This window comes from Natator depressus, chromosome 7, assembly GCF_965152275.1.
Source record: "Natator depressus isolate rNatDep1 chromosome 7, rNatDep2.hap1, whole genome shotgun sequence".
In the NCBI taxonomy this organism is placed as follows: domain Eukaryota; kingdom Metazoa; phylum Chordata; order Testudines; family Cheloniidae; genus Natator; species Natator depressus.
In genome coordinates, this window is record NC_134240.1 from 14,292,450 (window position 1) to 14,313,742 (window position 21,293).

Sequence of the window (21,293 nt, forward strand, 5' to 3'; positions counted from 1 at the left end):
CACAGCAACAGAGACAGCTGTTTCTAGTGATTACACTTGACAGGGCTACAAAATTTCAAACTTTTTATTAATATTCTTCACTGAAGATACCATAATCACAATCTTAAATTGAGATTTCTAATGTACTGAAAGCATTGTGTCTGGTGAAGAGTATAGAAATATTGAGATACATATACGTACATAAACATAATTAGTTCTATTCAACTGTTAATCAGACATGCATTAGTGTTGTTCCATGCTAGGTGAAGCAAGATTTCCTTAGAGAGTGCTGTTCTCATGATCTTTAATATATAAATGGCGGGCAGTCAAAATGCTGGCTGTAAGACAAGGTTGTCAAACTATATGCCTCCTAATTTAGGCTGGTTTTCACCTATGAAATGGCTGTAGGCGGAACATAGGTATCTGAATACCAATTAAGTCTATAAATTGGATGGCTGGAGAGATAAATAAGGAATCATAGAGAACCTGCCTCACATAAGTTTTGTCACATCATTTTAATGGTAAACTGTCTACCTGACCCACCAGACTCCCCCATCCCTTGTAGAAACTATAATTTTAGAAATGCTACTGCTCTTATCTTCAAGGCAGGTTCACATATTTGTAATAGGCCACACAGCTTCCATTACTAATGTTTTCATCAGCCGGTGTAAAATAAATCCATTAGTCACAGTGTCCTTCATGTGGTAATGATGTTTAGAGCTCATTAAAAAGTAATTGTAACCACTTTTCCCTACTTTATCAGCAGGATTCAGCTGGTGATTTGATGATCAGAAGCATCCAGCTGAAGCATGCTGGGAAATACGTCTGCATGGTGCAAACAACTGTGGACAAGCTATCGGCTACTGCAGACCTGATTGTAAGAGGTATTTGAATTTTGTTGTTGTTGTAAAACTACTTTTTACACTGTCTGCTGTTCTTAGTAATACAATGCATGGTCTCAGAGAAATTCCCAGCACCTTATCATTATTGTAAGAAATAAGCTACGAGGTACCACACAGTACATTTTCCAAATACTGCACACAAAAATCCTTCTATGTGTGTTTATATAGCCATCACAAAACTTTCATAACTTGCAGAAACAAGATTTTGTATTGAGTTACTTCTGCAGCTGAAATACTGTAATGTTAATTTACTAAATTCTTTGCTGTCAATACTGCATTGCTTCTCCAGATTAATCATGATCTAGTAAAACGACCGTCATGGTTAACTTTGAGATCAAATCTTTAGTGTGCTTAGATGATCTGTGAATCTGGCCTTTAATTTGAATGTATTAAATCTCTATTCTGGGTCATTGGCATGAATATAGCCTGGATTCAGTGTACAGTTGCTGTGTGGGGAAAAATAATTGTTAGTTTCAACCAAACCAGTTTCTAAAATGCCCATTCTGCTCATGCAAGGTGCTGAGCAATCTCAGTTCCTACCAATTTCAGCGGCAGTTGAGGATGCTCAGTTCCTCATAGGAAAGGACACTGTCCCAAAACCCAGACCTGCAACTTGCTCTAGTTGCCTTTGTTAGGTTGCCTCAGCAAAGCAGTTATGAATGGGATTGGAATTGAGATCCAGTTGGACTCTCTCCCCACTGAAGATGTCCCTCTGGGTCAAGATAAAGGCACATACATTTTGGGCAGCGTGAGGAGAAGCTTGCATTCTTATCTGCCAATGGAAGACTTCAGTTTTTATTGCTGTCTACCCAATGTATTCCACAAGCTTTCATTTCACTCCAAAAGGAAAAAGAGAAAACTGTGTAGCAAGGGCTAAATCCTGCACCCCTCACCTATCGGCAGTGGCAGTTTTGTCAGAGTAAAACATACAAGATTAGGCCATAAACCTACCGTCACAAATGCACCCCTGTGTATAGATGGGAATTCCTGAAATCAACATCCTATTTTATGAGTTTAAATATGTTTACTACTTTAGGAGGTGAATGCTGAAATTCTTAACCACAGGCAAGCTGTCAGAGTCTAGCAGAGGAGAAATTATTACTGTCCATTTAAGAAGACAACCATGGTTTTTCAGTCCTTCCCTGGTAGGATAAAAGACACTATTGCTGTTCTGAATGTTTTCTCTATTTAATGAGGATGATGCTCACATCAGCACTTAAATGCCAATAAATTAAACTACTAAGTATTTAAATTAGTAGTATGTGAAGTTCTTAAGTGATATTGCGTACTTCATTTTACAGGAGACAAATTCTGCTAGGAATTTGTCAACACCATTCTTAGAAGAAAACATATTCTAAAAAGCCCAGTGAACACAATGAATGATTTAGGTCTTTTGTTCCTAACTCCGAATTTCTCTTTATTCAATTGGCAAAATAGTTGAGAAAAGCTACACCTATGGGAGGAATGACTGTGACATTCATGTTTTCTCCTCATGAATCTATCAACACATACTGATGAAAGCTGTTGATGAAATGGCATGTGCCAGATCATCAAATCATTGTTTGTGACGGCATGTGTGAAGCAAAAACTCATTAATTGCTATACCCAACATCCCCTGTCCAATAAGGAAAGCTATTACCCCGTATCCCCAGAGAGCTCAAGTACTACAATTACATTGCTGTTTCATATTTTTTGTCTTTTATTGTTTCAGATAAATATTTTTCATAAACATTTCAAAACAGTCTGCTGGTGGGAACATGAGTTAGGTAACTTCCCGTAAACCAGCTCTGTAAGCAGTCAACAAGAACATGATTCTTACAACAAAATGACCACAAAGATAGCAGAAATAGTGACCTTGCCACCACAGAAAACACCAGTCTGAACTAGGGTGACCAGGTGTCCTGATTTTATAGGGACAGTCCTGATTTTGGGGGTCTTTTTCTCACATAGGCACCTATTACCCCCCACCTCCTGTCCCAATTTTTGACACTTGCTATCTGGCCAGCCTAGTCTGAACCTTTTCCTAAAAGATTGTTGTCCCATGACAACTATGCACACTCTTGTTGATTCTGCCTCCTCGATTGAAAAGTAGTGCCATTTTTGTTGCTAATTGTACTGATCTTACCAAAATAAAGAAATCATTCAAACTTAAGTGAAGGGGGAAAAAAGGCTAGGGAAACTATGGGAACTTTCTGTGTCAGGATGGGTGAAACAAAAAGCAGGTAACTTATTGATAAGGGTTTATGCATGCCACAAAGGCAGATAAATGTATTGACTAAACATTAGGATGTGCGACTAGGAGCCATAGCTCCCGAGCTTCACTTTTAGTTCTGCCACTGACCCTTATGAGTAGTCATGTATGTCCTCAGCTTCCATATCCATTATTAGGCTGAAAAATACCTATTGCACCATTGTGAGGCCATACTGAGGGCCGTCCTTACTAGTAGATCTGGCAAAAGTTTCTCAGACTAATAGTTTATTAGACCACTGTCAAGGTTCCTCCCCCACTCTGAACTCTAGGGTACAGATGTGGGGACCTGCATGAAAAACCTCCTAAGCTTATCTTTACCAGCTTAGGTCAAAACTTCCCCAAGGTACAAAATATTCCACCCTTTTGTCCTTGGATTGGCCGCTACCACCACCAAACAAATACTGGTTACTGGGGAAGAGCTGTTTGGACACGTCTTTCCCCCCAAAATACTTCCCAAAACCTTGCACCCCACTTCCTGGACAAGGTTTGGTAAAAAGCCTCACCAATTTGCCTAGGTGACTACAGACCCAGACCCTTGGATCTTAAGAGCAATGAACAATCCTCCCAACACTTGCACCCCCCCTTTCCAGGGAAATGTTGGATAAAAAGCCTCACCAATTTGCATAGGTGACCACAGACCCAAACCCTTGGATCTGAGAACAATGAAAAAGCATTCAGTTTTCTTACAAAAAGACTTTTAATAGAAATAGAAGTAAATAGAAATAATAAAAAAAAAATCCCCCCTGTAAAGTCAGGATGGTAGATACCTTACAGGGTAATTAGATTCAAAACATAGAGAACCCCTCTAGGCAAAAACCTTAAGTTACAAAAAAGATACACAGACAGAAATAGTTATTCTATTCAGCACAATTCTTTTCTCAGCCATTTAAAGAAATTATAATCTAACACGTACCTAGCTAGATTACTTACTAAAAGTTCTAAGGCTTCATTCCTGGTCTATCCCCGGCAAAGACAAAATATAGACAGACCCACATACCCTTTGTTTCTCTCCCTCCTACCAGCTTTTGAAAGTATCTTGTCTCCTCATTGGTCATTTTGGTCAGGTGCCAGCGAGGTTACCTTTAGCTTCTTAACCCTTTACAGGTGAGAGGAGATTTCCTCTGGCCAGGAGGGATTTTAAAGGGGTTTACCCTTCCCTTTATATTTATGACAACCACCAAAAAAAAACCAGTTTCAGCTTAACCTGTAACTATTCATAAACTATTGGTATAGTTTTGCCTATTCCCAAACAGACAGAGAATGAGGAAGAGGTAGTGGTGATGCTATTCCCCACCTGACAACCATTAGCCCAGTGGTTAGGGCACACATCTGGGATGTGGGTTCAAATCCCTGGTCTGAAACAGACTTTCTTTTTATTCACCAAAATATTTCTGATTCAGTTCAACCCAAACGAAAAATATTTTGGGTTTTTTTTTCTTGAACTGCCACCAAACTGACAAATCAGTTATTTGCCAAGCTCTACTTACTAGAGGTTTATGTGGAGTCACACCACCACAGAGGAAGCTGTTTGTGATGACCGGGGCATGGGTGGTCAAACCGCTTGATTCGAAGCCAGGATCAGAGTCATAGGTGTTGTAAGATGCCACCAGTATGGTACTCTGCTCTGTTCAATGATGATAACAGTTGGTTGTGTGCATGTTCCCTCTGTGTACTGCCCCGGCTCTGCGCAGATAGTTGACACAGCAGATCCTGAGAGAACTGCCCACGGCCCCCTAGGCCAGACAAAGACATCCACTCAGGGATGCATTCTTATACACAGGTACAAACAAGTTACACATCACTCCTGACACATCAAGGTACAACCCCTCTACGTATTGGGGTGCTGCCTCTCTCCTGGTACATGTTGGTTCAAACAAGCAACTCTATCCATCATATTACCCTTTTGACCCTGTCTTTTAGGATGGGTCAGCCTGTTCCTCATTATTTCTGTAGAATGTGTTCGTACTGGACTGTTCGGGTGCCATCCCGGCACCTGTTTATCCTGTTAGTACTTGATACCCTTTAGATATGTGAATACGTCCAATTAACTGCCTTCTTCTTGCCAACTTTTGTGAGCAGGGCCTGCCTTTGGCTCACAGATTAACTTTGCTTTATGTTAGCAAAGTCTTGACCATTACTTTACTTCAGGCCTCAGTTCTCATACCGAGCCTCTGATACCAAGGGTTTATGTTTCAGGTCCTCATCTTACTACAGTAGGTAGAGCAAAAGAGCAGGAAGCTGGAGTGAGGTAGGAAAACAGAAATTGAGAGCAGAGGAAGATCTGGGATAAGGAGGACAGGAACCAGGAATTAGGCAGGGTCCAAAGTGGCAGCCAGCCAGGGATTCACCTAGTTGCTCAGATAATTTCTTGGGCCTCCTGATGGCTTAAATTGCGCATCTGAGCCAATCTGTGGGGCCAGACATCTCCCCCAGTCAGTAGATTTTGTGGGCGTGGCCCTGAGTGAGCTAAAGCTCTGCTAGTCCTCTTCTACACTGGTTTCAGTAAGCTGCCAGAAGGCCACTGCAGTCTGGGCACTACCAGGGGACCTGTAGGCCCATGTTCAGGCCCTCATGCTGTTAAAGATCTATATATCTTCCAGAAGAGGGGAGTCATCCTTTGGAAGGTTATGGTCTATACTCTCATAACAGCAGGAGGGTCATGGCTCTGTTACTTTCCGCCCTTCCATACTTATGTTGGAGAGGCTACCTCCCAAAACGACAGCATCCCTGCATGGTCAAGAATGCTGGCTCTTTCAAGACCTCCTTGAATGATCACATGGTCTGTGCTTTGTCTAGATGAGTTTCCTTCTCACTACACTGCCATTTTGTTCATTTTTTTTTCCTTTGCATAATAGGCAGAATGACCCTTACCACACAGACGCCACCCTATACCTCCCAAAAATAAAAATAAAATATAAAAACCTATAACAAACAAATAAAACAAAAAACACCAAACCATAGTTTGAGCTCCAAAAAGGAGGTAAGCCAGAGACTCCATGAAGCCTACTAAGGACTTATAGCTACCAATTTTCAAGCAAGACACTCAGATACTATTATCGTGGGTGAGAGTATAAAAACATAAGATAGATTTTTCTGTTCTTCCCTCTCCCCCTTTACTGGGGCATACAAAAAATTTTCCTGTGGAGAGAGCCACAAAGATACTATGGGGATAGGCATGGAGAAAGAGAATACATCCCATAAAAGTGTGTTAATAAATGCAAAGAAATAAAATTTTAATAAATGTACAATATAGCCATTCAAATTAGGTTATATTAATAACACAGATTAGATATGGTGTGTTATTCACATCTAGAATTCAAATAAATTAGGTACCTTATGTCAGAGGATACAAAACAAGAAAAACTGACAAGATAATACTGAACAAGCATACCCATGGCATTGTATAAATAACAAAGAAGCTACCCATCACAGGCTTAGAGTTCCATTCTGAAGCCACGTAATGATAGCGTCTCTTGTCTGTGCATGCTGGCAGCTAAAACAAGCACACATTGCTGAAGTGATGGTGGATCAATATCTTAATTTCATTTTCTCTTCTCTCCCTTCTCTCCCAGCTGTGTCTCTAGTTTTCAATAGATTTAATTAGTATAACATGGAAGAACGTCTACAATGTTATCAAACTATCTTGTCTAAGGAGAACTGTATTCTCCCAGAGTCTTGGAAGTAAAAAGTACCGCAGCAGTTGCTTTAAAGTTTGTGTTATTGGGGAGGGTTTGTTGTCTAATTTGTAAGACACTTGACCAGGCTGGTTGCGAAAGAAGCAAGTCTTACAGCAGGTAATCGAAAGTGATATTATATTGTGTATTTGAATAAGGTACGAGGTGAGAGGCCTGAATCTGTGCAGTGTTGGTCTAAATCATCTAGATTTAAAAGCTGGAAAATCTTGTAATTCAATTTCTACTGAATTTTGAAATTTGAAACACATCCACCAATCTTACAAGTCGGCAAAAATGAGGTGGGAGAGAGGGAAGAGGATTGTGAAAATGTAGTATGGGGTTTTTTTTTTATTTAAGAATTTTGAAATGTCATTGAATTTTTAAAAATTTCAACCAGCTCTAGTAAAGCCTTCTCTTAACCAGATTTTAAATAGGTCTCTATCTGTATCATACTTCTGCCTTCCTTCTTTATAGAAAGAAATCAGAAGTTTGGGGTCTTTGGCCTTTCCTGTGCACATACACTCTCAGCCTATCCAAATCATGGCTTGAGTTTGCAGGAAAGCTGTCTGTTTTATCACCAGAGGAAACCCACATGGTTATCAAGCAAAGATTTTCCAACTTCAGTAGTTAGTAGAGAGGAGGAGTCTGACTTCTTGGAATTAGGAGACCAAACTTTTGTGTTTCTTCTTTTGGACATTTGGTTCTTTAGGTTATTTCTTTTCAGGTCATTGCTATTGAATACTTTGTGATAATAGCTGTTTCACACAGAGCGCTGTACAAATTCTAAACTAATTGCATTGGATTATTACTACAGGGAAATGATTGAACTAGATATACCATCACTTTAAAGCCCTGATTCTGCAAATCATTTAAGCATGAGTTTAAGTTGTCTAGAAAGCACTTAAGCACATTCTTATGTGTTTTTCTAATTAAATTCTCCCCTGTAAAGTCTACTTCAGCTGTAGCAATTCTCTTCTATATGAGCTACACTGCCCATGCGCTGCACTGCTGGTCTGCCACTAAGGTCATTGGTAGGTCTGTGTGGGGCTGGTTCTGGGGCTGGGCAAACTGGGCGGTAGCCCTGGGCACCAACTTCCTTGGGGCTCCACCATGCCACTGGGTGCTTCTTTTCCCCTCTGCTCTGACAGGCTGTTTTTGCTCCACTCTGATTAGCCAGCTGTTTTTGCTCTGCTCTGATTGGCCAGCCTTTGTTTTGCTCTGCTGATTGGACAGTTGTTTGGCTGTTGTGGGTTTTTTCTTAGTTTTGGGGGAGTTTTTTTGCTATACCTCTGCAAAGGGGCATGTGCCAAACACATTTTTCACCCTGGGCAGCAAAACAGCTAGGGCTGCTCCTAGATCTATGTGCTAGAGGCAAAAACCACAGAGCCATACCATTCTAAGGCTGAACTTTCTGTTTCTGAATCTTAAATGAAGAATAGAACATTTCTTCCTTCACATGCTATATTGTGTCATCTCAGTAATTTCAGCTGAAATGTTTTGTATGTATTTTATAACAGGTCCACCAGGCCCACCTGAAGCCGTGACAATAGATGAAATCACTGACACTACAGCTCAGTTATCCTGGAGGCCAGGAGCAGATAATCACAGCCCCATTACTATGTATGTCATTCAAGCAAGGACCCCATTTTCTGTGGGATGGCAAGCAGTGAACACAGGTAAATGCAGAAGTCAGTAGTAACTAAAGCTGGCCGCGAAAGAATTCTGTACATGTAAAAACTGATCCATCATTACACAAACATACAGGATGAGTAAAGTTAGCTATGCAGCCAGAATAACTCATGCCTCCAGCACAGTGATTACAACTGTTTGGGAATTTTTCACCAAAACTGTTTTGTCTGAAAACGCCTATTCAGTGAAACTGAAACTTTTTCCAGGAACCTATCCATTTAGATACAACTTGTGTCAGAAAAGGTTCCTCAAGTCTGGGAGGGAGAGAGAAACAGACAGATACAGACCCACCCACCTGTTCCAGGATAGCCAATAGCCTGGTGGTTAGGGCACTTGCCTGAGATGTGGAAGATACAGGTTCAAGTTCCTGGCCTGAATCAGGAATTCTCACCTGGGTCTCCCACATCCTAGGTGAGTGCCCTGACCACCTGGCTATTATGAGGTAGTGTCTCTCTCATTTTTCACAGAAAAACTTCAGAAGATCTTGGGTTTGTCTCAAGGTGGAATGGGAAAAATGGCTGAAATCTCAAAAAGTTTCATGGAATGGGAAAACCACTTCCTGTCCAGCTCTAATAGCATTACATTCGGTCTTTCTTAATCCTTTCCATGATTTGCCAACCTTGCAGTGGTATTACTCAACCAGTTTTTCTCATCAGTTTTTTTGCACTGTATTTTCGGGGAAATATTTCTTTCCATTATTTCATATATTACACAGTGCTACGCTGGTGATGTACAATCATGACGACAACAATGGTACTCTAAAGACATCTTTCAGGTGACAGACAGCGTCATCCGGAGTACCGTCTCTTTTGGCGGAATTACTTTCCCAACAGAGGAAGAACAAAATTCCACTGTATATTTGCTCATTCTTCAATATGTTCATTTGATTCAGCAAATTCTTGTGAAAGACACAATTTATAATAATTGTTTCAACTGTTGTAAGCAAAAAGTTCAGAATGCTACAGTATGTATGGAAAGCCTTCTCTACACATGAAAGTTGTACTGTTTTAACCAAGCCCATATAGTTAAAACTATACAACCTAGAGTGAACATAGTTACACTGATATAAATATGCTTATACCAGTATACCTATTGCTGCATGGGAGGGGAAATAAGCTATAATGCTATAAGGCACCTTCTTATATAATGCTATAAGGCATCCACACTAGGGTTTGTGTCAGTATATCTCTATTAGTTAAACCAATAACCACCTAAACAAAATAATCATATGGTACAAAAACTGTGTGTAGATCAGGACTAAGTTGTGTTACCTTTTAATGAGACTATATAAGGATACGGTGGTATTTCTGTGAGGATGAAAAGTCAATTTCTAAAGCATAGATTTCCTTAATGCCTGCATATTGTTTGTATACATCCTGCTTTGCTTCCCCATACTAAGCATTGACAAAAGAATAAAATGGGAAAACACACTAAGGGCCCAGATTCATAGTCCTTAACTGTTCTGCTCTCAAGGTGATCTTCCATTGTTTAATAGGTTTCAGAGTAACAGCCGTGTTAGTCTGTATTCGCAAAAAGAAAAGGAGTACTTGTGGCACCTTAGAGACTAACCAATTTATTTGAGCATAAGCTTTCGTGAGCTACAGCTCACTTCATCGGATGCATACTGTGGAAAGTGTAGAAGATCTTTTTATACACACACAAAGCATGAAAAAATACCTCCTCCCACCCCACTCTCCTGCTGATAATAGCTTATCTAAAGTGATCACTCTCCTTACAATGTGTATGATAATCAAGTTGGGCCATTTCCAGCACAAATCCGGGGGGGGTGAGAAAACCTGGATTTGTGCTGGAAATGGCCCAACTTGATTATCATACACATTGTAAGGAGAGTGATCACTTTAGATAAGCTATTACCAGCAGGAGAGTGGGGTGGGAGGAGGTATTTTTTCATGCTTTGTGTGTATATAAAAAGATCTTCTGCACTTCCCACAGTATGCATCCGATGAAGTGAGCTGTAGCTCACGAAAGCTTATGCTCAAATAAATTGGTTAGTCTCTAAGGTGCCACAAGTACTCCCATTGTTTAATAGTTTCAAGACTGCGCCTATAGATCAAGAGGCTACTGTTATTCAATGACTGAATAAGTGTAATTGCTCTTAATGTCCAACTCTCACTCTCCTAACCTGAGGGTATATTTCAGTTCCAGATATCATTGATGGCAAGACATTCACTGCAACCGTGGTGAGTTTAAACCCTTGGGTTGAGTATGAATTTCGAGCAGTTGCAGCCAACCTCATTGGGATTGGGGAACCAAGCAGACCCTCAGAGAAAAGAAGAACTGAAGAAGCTCGTAAGTAGTAGAAAGGAAGCCCAATAAAGTCTTTTTTAAAAAGCACCTTGCCATAAGCAGTAGGTTACCTCGAACAAGATTAAGAAGTATTTTCTATATGACAGTTTCTATAAACTATATTATCTAGTTTCTCCTCTGCCTCATGGTATAACATTCACAAAGAGCACACAGAAATAGAGTAGAATAGAATTAATAGAAAAAATGAGGCCCAAGATGGGCTTTATTCCATGCTTTCTAGAAGTACATGACTGGGAACACTTCACCCAATTCCCCCCATGTCCTGTATAGCCCAGCTGACAAAGGGCATTTGAGGAGAGGTGAATTCAGCTTCCTCTGAAGATACGATGGATCACTGATGTGAACCAGTCTAGTAATTCCTGCGTTGTCCCACATTTGTGCTGAGGAAACACTAGTAGAGTACAGTATGATTACTTTTTTCTACAGATCAGAGGTGAGTTTCTGGTCTACTCCTCTCAGGTACATCTACACTTCACACTCCTTACGGTGGAGTGTAGAGGACATACGTTTCACACCCTTCCAGCATGGGTATAAATGGCAGTATATACTGAGGCACTGCTTAGGCCCCTGAACTCTTACATTAGGGTATGTAATCTATACAGCACTGTACACATCCAAGCAGTGCCTCTCCCAGCAGTGTCGTGTCTCACTGCCAGAGTCTTTCCCTGTCACAGAGAAAGGCTCCAGCAACATGGAAAGGCTCTGGCAGTGGGGGGAAGGCAGCCAGGAAAGGCTCTGACAGCTCCCCACTGCTGGAGCCTTTCCCCACTGGAGTGTGGAGGCAGCTTGTTTTTTACTGTGGTGTGTAGCTACGCTACCTCTACACACTGTCACTAGTGGTGTGCAGTGTAGATGTAGTTTAAGAGGCAGAGCACAGAATTTGCAGTGCAGAGACAAAGAAGAGACTTAGGTAGCTTTAAGTCATCCTGAGGCCGCCTTGGTCCTGGGCCACTCCATGTTCAGACAGCTCTGGGGCATCTGTGAGAGTTATAGTGAGGGCTGGCCAGAAAAAATCAATTCCGTTTCACAAAAAATTTCAAGGTTTCTTTTCATTTTGATAAGGAACAAAAATAAGACCTTTTGAAATGTTTTTCACAAAAAAACACAAGAGACAGAGAGCTGTGCTTGCATGTCAGAATAGCCAATGGGCTGGTGGTTAGGGCGCTCACCTGGGATATGGCAGAACAAAGACTGAAACCTGAGTCTCCCACATCTTAGGAGACAACTTTCACCACTAGGCTTTTGGCTACTCTGGGGTGGGTCTGTCTTGAAATTCTCACTGAAACCAATATATTTCCATGAAACATTCTGGGTTAGACAATATGGTATTTCCAACAGAAATAATTTTTGTCAAAAAAACTTCAACCGGCCTTCGTTACTGCAGCCTCTGTGGATTGTCCTCTACGCCACAGCACTGCCCATAATCTCTGCAGCACAATGTGCTATGATCTCGTTCCTGACAAGCCACACTCCCTGACACCTTTAAAACTAGTGCTCATGAGGAGAGCCTTAAAAGGCAGCCTTATAGCCGTCTTCTACAGTGTCTGCGCCAAGGGGCTTTCAGAGCCCCTTTATGCCGCTCTGGCCCTTTGACCTGCCCTAAAGGTCTTGGAGCAGGGTTGGAGACATCACCCCAGGCAATTGTCACGAGGACTGTTCATTATGCATCCAATCTTGTAGTTCTTGCTCTGTCTTAACTCAGGAAAAATTCCTACTGACTGCAGGATTTGGCTCTAAATTGAAAAGCAGGAATCAATATTGTGAAAATAAATGGACCTTGTTATATGGAAAATAAATATTTAAAACAAGCAATTAGCAACTAGATACATGGATAATAGTCTATCTCACTTACAAAAAACTAAAAGTGTTCTCTGTGCTCCTTTCGATAGTCAGGCTCATGGTCCCAAAAGGGAAAAGTCACAAGATGCCAGTACTACATGTGCCTCTTTGTTTCTCTGTTTAAAATGAATCAAACTTCTAGCTTCAAAATTAATCACTTGTGCTTCCATGCCACCTCCTGTAACATTTCTTTTACACAGTTCCTGAAATCACCCCGGCTAACGTCAGTGGCGGTGGAGGGAGCAAGTCGGAGCTGGTCATTACCTGGGAGGTAAATGAAGTATAAATCAACGGGAGAATTAATGCATCTGTTTTATAAGGCTGGACGATCGAGGTGCTAAAGGAGCACTCAAGGACGATAAGGCCATTGCGGAGAAACTAAACGAATTCTTTGCATCAGTCTTCACGGCTGAGGATATGGGGGAGATTCCCAAACCTGAGCCATTCCTTTTAGGTGACAGATCTGAGGAATTGTCCCAGACTGAGGTATCATTAGAGGAGGTTTTGGAACAAATTAATAAATTAAACAGCAATAGGTCACCAGGATCAGATGGTATTCACCCAAGAGTTCTGAAGGAACTCAAATGTGAAATTGCAGAACCACTAACTGTAGTCTGTAACCTGTCATTTAAATCAGCTTCTGTACCAGATGACTGAAGGATAGCTAATGTGATGCCAATTTTTAAAAAGGGTTCCAGAGGTGATCCCGGCAATTACAGGCCTGTAAACCTGACTTCAGTACCGAGCAAACTGGTTGAAACTATAATAAAGAACAATATTGTCAGACATACAGATGAAAATAATTTGTTGAGGAAAAGTCAACACGGTTTTAGTAAAGGGAAATCATGCCTCAACAATCTACTAGAATTCTTTGAGGAAGTCAACAATCATGTGGACCAAGGGGATCCAGTGGATATAGTGTACTTAGATTTTAAGAAAGCCTTTGACAAGGTCCCTCACCAAAGGCTCTTACGCAAAGTAAACTGCCACGGGATAAGAGGGAAGGTGCTCTCATGGATTGGTAACTGGTTTAAAGATAGGAAACAAAGGGTAGGTATAAATGGTCAGTTTTCAAAATGGAGAGAGGTAAATAGTGGTGTCCCCCAGGGATCTGTTCTGGGACAAGTCCTATTCAACATGTTCATAAATGATCTGGAAAAAGGGGTGAGGTGGTAAAATTTGCAGATGATACAAAATTACTAAATATTGTTAAAACCCAGGCAGACTGCAAAGAGCTACAAAAGGATCTCTCAAAACTGGGTGACTGGGCAACAAAATGGCAGATGAAGTTTAATATTGATAAATGCAAAGTAATTGGAAAACATAATCCCAACTATACATACAAAATGATGGGGTCTAAATTGGCTGTTACCACTCAAGAAAGAGATCTTGGACTCATTGTGGATAGTTCTCTGAAAACATCCACTTAATGTGCAGTGGCAGTCAAAAAAGCAAACAGAATGCTGGGAATAATTAAGAAAGGGTTAGATAATAGGACAGAAAATATCAAGTTGCCTCTATATAAATCCATGGTATGCCCATATCTTGAATACTGTGCGCAGATGTGGTTGCCCCATCTCAAAAAAGATATATTGGATTGGAAAAGGTTCAGAAAAGGGCAACACAAATTATTAGGGGTATGGAACAGTTTCCTTATGAGGAGAGATTAATAAGACTGGGACTTTTCAGCTTGGAAAAGAGACGGCTAAGGAGAGATATGATTAAGGTCTATAAAATCGTGATTGGTGTAGAGAAAGTAGATAAGGAAGTGTTGTTTACTACTTCTCATAACACAAGAACTAGGGGCCACCAAATTAAATTAATAGGCAGCAGGTTTAAAACAAATAAAAGGAAGTATTTCTTCACACAACGCACAGTCAACCTGTGGAACTCCTTGCGAGAGGATGTTGTGAAGGCCAAGACCATAACAGGGTTCAAAAAGAACTAGATAAATTCATGGAGGATAGGTCCATCAATGGCTATTAGCCAGGATGGGCAGGAATGGTGTCCCTAGCCTCTGTTTGCCAGAAGCTGGGAATGAGCGACAGGGGATGGATCACTTGATGATGATTACCTATTCTGTTCATTCCCTCTGGGGCACCGGGCACTGGCCACTGTCAGAAGACAGGATACTGGGCTAGATGGACCCTTGGTCTGACCCAGTAGGGCCATTCTTATATAGTGTGCAGCACATGACTGATGATGATCTGCTCACACCGATTTTATCCCATTGTATTTCCATTCTCCAGTGGAGATACTGCTGATTTACACCTGTGTATGTGAGCACAAGACCACATTTATTGAAAAAGTTCCTGCCTTTGATTCAATTAGACTAAAATCCAGCCTGTTCTTCCATGGAGGCTCTCTAAGCAATGGAACTAATGCATATTTTTTGTTCAAGGGGGGTGGAGCTGGCTGTGGGTCGGCGGTGCAGGATGTGTGCACTACAGTGTGTCAGTGAGCTCCACGATGATCCCTGCACATCAGCACAGACAATGGCAGAACATGGATGGGCTGGGCTAGGGGGTGGAGAGAGAGAAAGGATCCTCTTGTCCCCCATCCCAGGAAGCAGCTCCGTGGCCTGGGAAGCGGAGGCAGGATTCCTCCACTCTTGCTCCTCTGCACACCTGCCCATCATCTGATCTGGTTACTCAGGCCAGCCACTCCACAGAGAATTAACCTTGGTGTATAAAATAAGTTTCAAGAGGCCAAATCCTGAGAGGTGCTGATTTGCTTGATGAGTTGTAGGTGATTAGCGCCAGGCTATTTTTGTTGAATAACAGTAAATGATCTGAAGGTGGCTCTAATGATAGTGCATCATACAGAACTTGCATTAGCGGTTGATTTCAGTCTATCACAAAGCCTAGAGAAGAAGAAAGCACAGATGAAAAATTCTTGAAGGCAATTGAGGGTGAAATATTCATTGTTTTGACTGCTCTTATTTTCATATTGGGGTGTGATGGAGTGAGTTAAACTAGCCATTAATATAACTAGATTTGATACTGCCCACACTCAGCACTTCTTTTGAGCAACCTGGCAGCCGAGAGTCACCAGAGGTATTTTTGAAGATTATTAAAAATCTGCAAATGTGTTTTTATCCTCACTGCATGGCTCAGTGTGTTGAACCTTATCTTCCCTTGGACTAATTAGTTTCACTGAATCCCTTAAAGACACTCAATATAAGTTTTTTAAAAAAAAATATTAGAGAGATATCAAAACCATCATCCATGACTTTGAATCATGCTTTGAAAGTATCTTAGTTTAGGCTCCTCTAAAATGATCAACACACAGTCATTTTCTTTTCTTTTTTTAAAAATCCATATAACACTGATTATGGAACACTCACTTCAAGTTAAGGAGTACTTGTGGCACCTTGGAGACTAACAAATGTATTTGAGCATAAGCTTTCGTGAGCTACAGCTCACTTCATCGGATGCTTATGCTCAAATACATTTGTTAGTCTCTAAGGTGCCACAAGTACTCCTTTTCTTTTTGCGAATACAGACTAACACGGTTGCTACTCTGAAACCTGTCACTTTAAGTTGTTTTATTTTTACTCTGATACTCAGAAAAATCACATAAGCACACACTTAAGATCCATTGGCTTTAGTGAGACTAAAGCACGTAATTGTACTGACTTGGGGCTTTTATTGCTTATGTTCCTTTTCTAAGGTTAAAAATATGAAGCTAGGCAATTGCAGCACGTACAAAAGTGACCTGAAGGGGACAAATCTCTTCATCTTATGTGATACATCATTTGCCTGCCAGTCTCCATCACTTTTATGACATGTCACTCACTGCTATCTTACAGCTATTAGTATACTTCACGTTATGCTCTTTGCCTGAAAACAAGCTACGTACCATGACCAGGAATTTGGAAACTGCACAGAGAGTAGCCAGAGGAGCATACAAGCTAAAGGCTTTGATGGTTATAAAGTCAGAGATCTGAATAATAAATACACATGGTTGATGTCAGTTTGTATAAACAATGGAGCCACATGTTAACTTAGATATGCAGATGAGAAACTCACTGAAACCAAACAGGAGCTGATCTGCAGATTTAGTTTACCTGGGATATGCTACAGAGAAAGGTGCTATCACCGGGCTGCAGACAGCCCTAAGATGGGTAGACAGTTGTGTCTGCAGGTATGATGTGACTCAGAATGTTTTATACAGGAATTTCTATATGAATTTGAGGAGCTGCCTTGCAGATCTTTGGCGAAAAGATGCTCTGGCGTAATTATTAGCTGCACCTACTGGAGAACTACAATTGTTTCCTGTTTGGAATATGCCATTTATGAGAGGTTTCAGAGAGGGTTTCTTAAAGGGAGCAAACTGAGAATGGAAAGCATGCGAGAAGGAGAAATAAATCCAGGGAATACCTGACACTACTGATTATTCTGTGTATGATCTGCCCTCCTTATAGACAGTGCCTGAAGAATTACAGAATGGAGGTGGCTTTGGTTACGTGGTGGCATTCCGACCCTTGGGCACAGTAAGCTGGATGCAGACTGTAGTAGCTTCTTCTGATGCCTCCAGATACGTGTTTCGAAATGAGAGCTTGCCGCCATTCACTCCCTATGAAGTTAAAGTGGGAGTGTACAACAATAAAGGGGAAGGTTCTTTTAGCGCTGTGACAGTTGTATATTCTGCAGAAGAAGGTACAGTATGCTGTGCACTGCACTTCCTTCCTTTGCACTGTCTTGAAATCTGATGCATGAGGCATGCTGCTAACTGTTTTTGAAAGGGTTTAGTATCCCAGGTGGACACATCCGTTGATTTCTAATCCTTGCTCTGATTTATTATAAATGGTGAGTCACAACTAATTCTTTTGATAGTCATTAAAATAACATTAGTCACAGTGAAATCTTTTGATATTAATGGGAACGTAATATGTAATTTTGAAAGAATTCAACTGAGATTTAACAGGAATTAACGTTCACTGGTTAGAAAATGTTTCTCTTGTCTTAATACCAATACGTCGTGTCCTGGTTTAAGTGCCCCAATGACATCTGATTATTTATTACACATTGGCATAATGAATTCATTCCTAGGTCTGATGGATCACCATTTTGAATTTGAAACAGTATTTTTAGCTGCTTAACCCCACTCTCTTCTAGTTAGTGGAGTAAACCCTGAAGTTTGTAGCAAAGTTAACCATAGAACCTACATTGAGACCTTTGTTTCCCCCCCATCTATACATATAGAACCCACCAGAGCTCCAGCCAGCGTCTTTGCCAAAAGCCTTTCTGCTTCAGACATTGAAGTTTATTGGGCCTCTCCACGTGAGAATCAGAGTAAAGGAAGGATACAGGGTTATGAGGTATGAGAATAAAATATGATATCAGGCTGGAACTGACTTAATACTGTTCAATGAGGAGATCATAGCAATATATAATTGAAGGTCACCTAAACACTGCTTCTTCCAAGGGTATCTGCTGGCCGATGATGACCCAAAGCAGTGCTTGCTCACTGTTTTCTCCCTGTACACGGGATGTCTCTTTTTAAGGTACAAAGGAAAATATATATGTCATCCATGATGAAAATGGGTAGCAGTCTGTTGCAGGGTGGGGGGGGGGAACCTGTCTTTTCTAGGGACTTGTGGAGACTATAATAGCCCACAGTAAGTGCTGTTCAGTTGAAAATTGAGATCTATAAATTGTTTCATTTTCTCCATCTCAGAGTCCACTGCAGGTCAGAAGCACTGACCTCTGGGTTTATGAACATTTCCAGTTGTGGTCTTCTCTAAGATGGAGAGAATGGCAAGATTTACAGAGTGGAGCAGGAACACTGTCTTAATATGATTCTCACTTTCAGGATGGTGAATGACCCTGTTCCATTTGACAGTAGTTAAGGGCGTGTTAACCATAGAGATAAATTTTACATTATTAATCTCGGGATTTCGCTTACTGCAGTACCATGGCTATGGAGAATTAAGACATGGATAGGCTCAATTACGCTGACTTAAGTAGGTAAATGTACATATTCTGTTTTTTCAGGTTAGATGTTGGAGACATGAAGATAAGGAAGAAAATGCTAGAAAAATCAGGACTCTTGGTAATCGAACATCTACAAAAATCACTAATTTGAAAGGCAATGCATTATATCACTTAGCCGTCAAGGCATACAACACCGCAGGGACAGGACCCTCCAGTGCTCCAGTCAATGTCACTACCAAAAAGCCCCGTGAGTATTCATTGTGATAGATCATGGTCTAACACTGGGATGCCAACAAGCACTTTCCTTGTTGGCATTTTCCAGGTCTCTCTCTAGTTTGAAGGTGCTGTGAGATTTTTTTCTGTAGCCATGTTCTTCCTGCAAGAGCTTTGTGGGGTTGAGGTGGTGGTTTGGGTTTTTTTAAACAACTCTACTGAAATTATTGCTATGCAAGAAAGCTAAACATTCATATCATCATTCAAGGTGGTGCTCTCTCTTCTGGTCATACTCATGTCGAGCAAGCAACTGAGTCCCTTTTCATTTATACCACTGTGTTGTGTAAGACCTGCTCTGACCTAGAACACATACCTTGCTGCAACAGCTCATTAACTTACCAGAGCATTCGGGTTTTGTGGATGTTCAGCTACTGTGGTGAGGGAAGCCATAGAAGTATTTAGATGGATTAAGCCAGAAAACATTGCTACATAACCATATAATACTTTGTATATTTTAATATAGCACCGAGTCAACCCCCTGGAAACATCATATGGAATTCATCTGACTCCAAGATTATACTGAATTGGGATCAAGTTAAAGCACTGGATAATGAATCAGAAGTGAAAGGATACAAAGTGGGTAACTTCTTAGCATGGGTACATAAGACTGGTTATTTATCTGTATTAACTGCCTCTTGACAGTAGGCCTGTGATGAACTCATCAGATTCAACTCCCCTGGGATTTTCACATTGACTTTTGGGTTAAAGTGAACTATCCATGAATCCGGAGCTAAATTTAGAGTTTGGAATAAAATCAGAACTCAAGAGTAGGGTGAACATACGTCCCGGTTTGACCGGAACAGTCCTTTTTTTAAACCCTGTCCTGATCATCCGTTGGCAAGAGCAAAAGAGACAAATACCCAGTTTTGCAAAAAAAAAGTGGGGTGTGACCACTAGTGGGGCACGGAGGAACATCCAGGGATGATGTCCTGGGTGAGCGGCTCCAGCCAAGCCAGCCCCACACAGGCGGGGAGTGGGGGAGTGGCTCAGATGAGCGGCAGGGGCCAAGGGGGGTGAGCAGCATGGTCTGAGGGGGGTGAGCCGTGCAGGCCAGCCCTGAGTGGGCAGGCAGCTCAGGCTGGTCCTGCATGAGCTGGAGGAGGGGGGTGAGAGGCTCGGCAGGGGGGTGGGGTCAACAGCGCAGGCTGAGGGGGTGAGCAGCATGGGTTGGCGGCTCATGGCCCGTGGGGGGTAGGGCAGGGGGTTGGCCAGGTGCCTGATGCCAGCCCCACATAGATGTGGGGGCAGGGATTGGCCAGCCCCATCGGGAGAGGGAGGGCACTTTGGGCTAGCCCCAGGCAGTGTCCCTTTTTCGCTTTTGGGAAATATGGTCACCCTAGCCAAGAGACTTTTGTGTTATTTGCACAGCTATCCTGACCCAAGCAGGAACAACGATGTACACAGTTACATAGCCCATTATAACTATGTAAGGACATTCAGAAATAGATACAAAATCAACACGTAGTGGGCTTGTTCTGTAATTAGTAAAGGGCATTCACCTCCAGAGATTCCTATCTGTGCCAGAAGGAAAGCGATTTAAACTCTAGCCAAGGCTCTATGGGAGCCCCTCTGGCAGAAGTGGTGAATTTTCTGGGCTGTACTGGCCAAAGCCAACATGCCAATTAGGGGTTGTGGGCAGCTTGCACCACTGTACCCCTGCCCTTGACAGACTTGCTTACTGGGGCCCACCAGTGCCTGAAATAAGCCCACTAATTGCAGCAGACAAGATTAAAGTGCTTGTTTGATGGTTCAGCTTTGTTCATAAAGCAGAAGGAAGGAGGGCATGACATACCAGTTAGTAGCAATTTTGGTCCGGTACAAATTATAAGGAGAAAAATCTTGGGTAGAATTCAGTCCTGGAACTATGCCATGCTACACGAGACCTTACTTTGGCCTGAGGAAGCAGCAAGTTACATTGAGTTTCAAGCTCTGCAAACCTTTTGCAATGGAACCTGAAACTACAGAAAATTTTACAAAGTTTCAGGTTTTGTTAGGAACATGAAACTCAAGACAGATTCACTTACCTTCATGAATCTGGGCCAAGTTTCATGCATGTCTGTGCTAATATTTGACCCAATCTAGACCACATTTTTATATGGGCAAAACTCATTTCCATCCAAACCCAGCAAATCTCAGCAGTTTTGGCCACATTTTTGAGTTCAAAATTCAACCAAAAGTCAGCCTGAAATGGTGGAAGAGAGGCCCTCGTGACCTTTCCAAAGCCTTCTCATCTAGTAGTGTGTCTTTTTTGTATCTCCTCTTTTTCTTTTGTGTTACAGTCGTACAGCCACATTATTGCACTTATATGCAGAGAGCAAAACCACTTCTTTTTTTCTGGAAATATGCTATTTTGTGGCAGGGTTTATAGTCTAAATAAGTAGAATTTCCAGATCTTAGGAAAAGACAGAAGGTAAATCAA

The 21,293-nt window shown here is 41.5% G+C and overlaps 1 protein-coding gene across 7 annotated transcripts in view; it reads left to right on the top strand.

The window, feature by feature from the left end:
* Nucleotides 1-21,293, top strand: part of CNTN4 (contactin 4) — a 632,904-nt gene that overhangs the window by 606,389 nt on the left and 5,222 nt on the right. For 6 of the 7 annotated variants that reach the window (XM_074957515.1, XM_074957517.1, XM_074957520.1 and 3 more), the window contains 8 exons: nucleotides 743-863; nucleotides 8,324-8,482; nucleotides 10,656-10,805; nucleotides 12,863-12,933; nucleotides 17,089-17,323; nucleotides 17,870-17,985; nucleotides 18,662-18,848; nucleotides 19,338-19,450. In XM_074957515.1, coding sequence (XP_074813616.1) covers nucleotides 743-863; nucleotides 8,324-8,482; nucleotides 10,656-10,805; nucleotides 12,863-12,933; nucleotides 17,089-17,323; nucleotides 17,870-17,985; nucleotides 18,662-18,848; nucleotides 19,338-19,450 — 1,152 coding nt within the window. The remainder of the gene's footprint in view (nucleotides 1-742; nucleotides 864-8,323; nucleotides 8,483-10,655; nucleotides 10,806-12,862; nucleotides 12,934-17,088; nucleotides 17,324-17,869; nucleotides 17,986-18,661; nucleotides 18,849-19,337; nucleotides 19,451-21,293) is intronic. The other variant, XM_074957521.1, reaches the window with a different exon arrangement.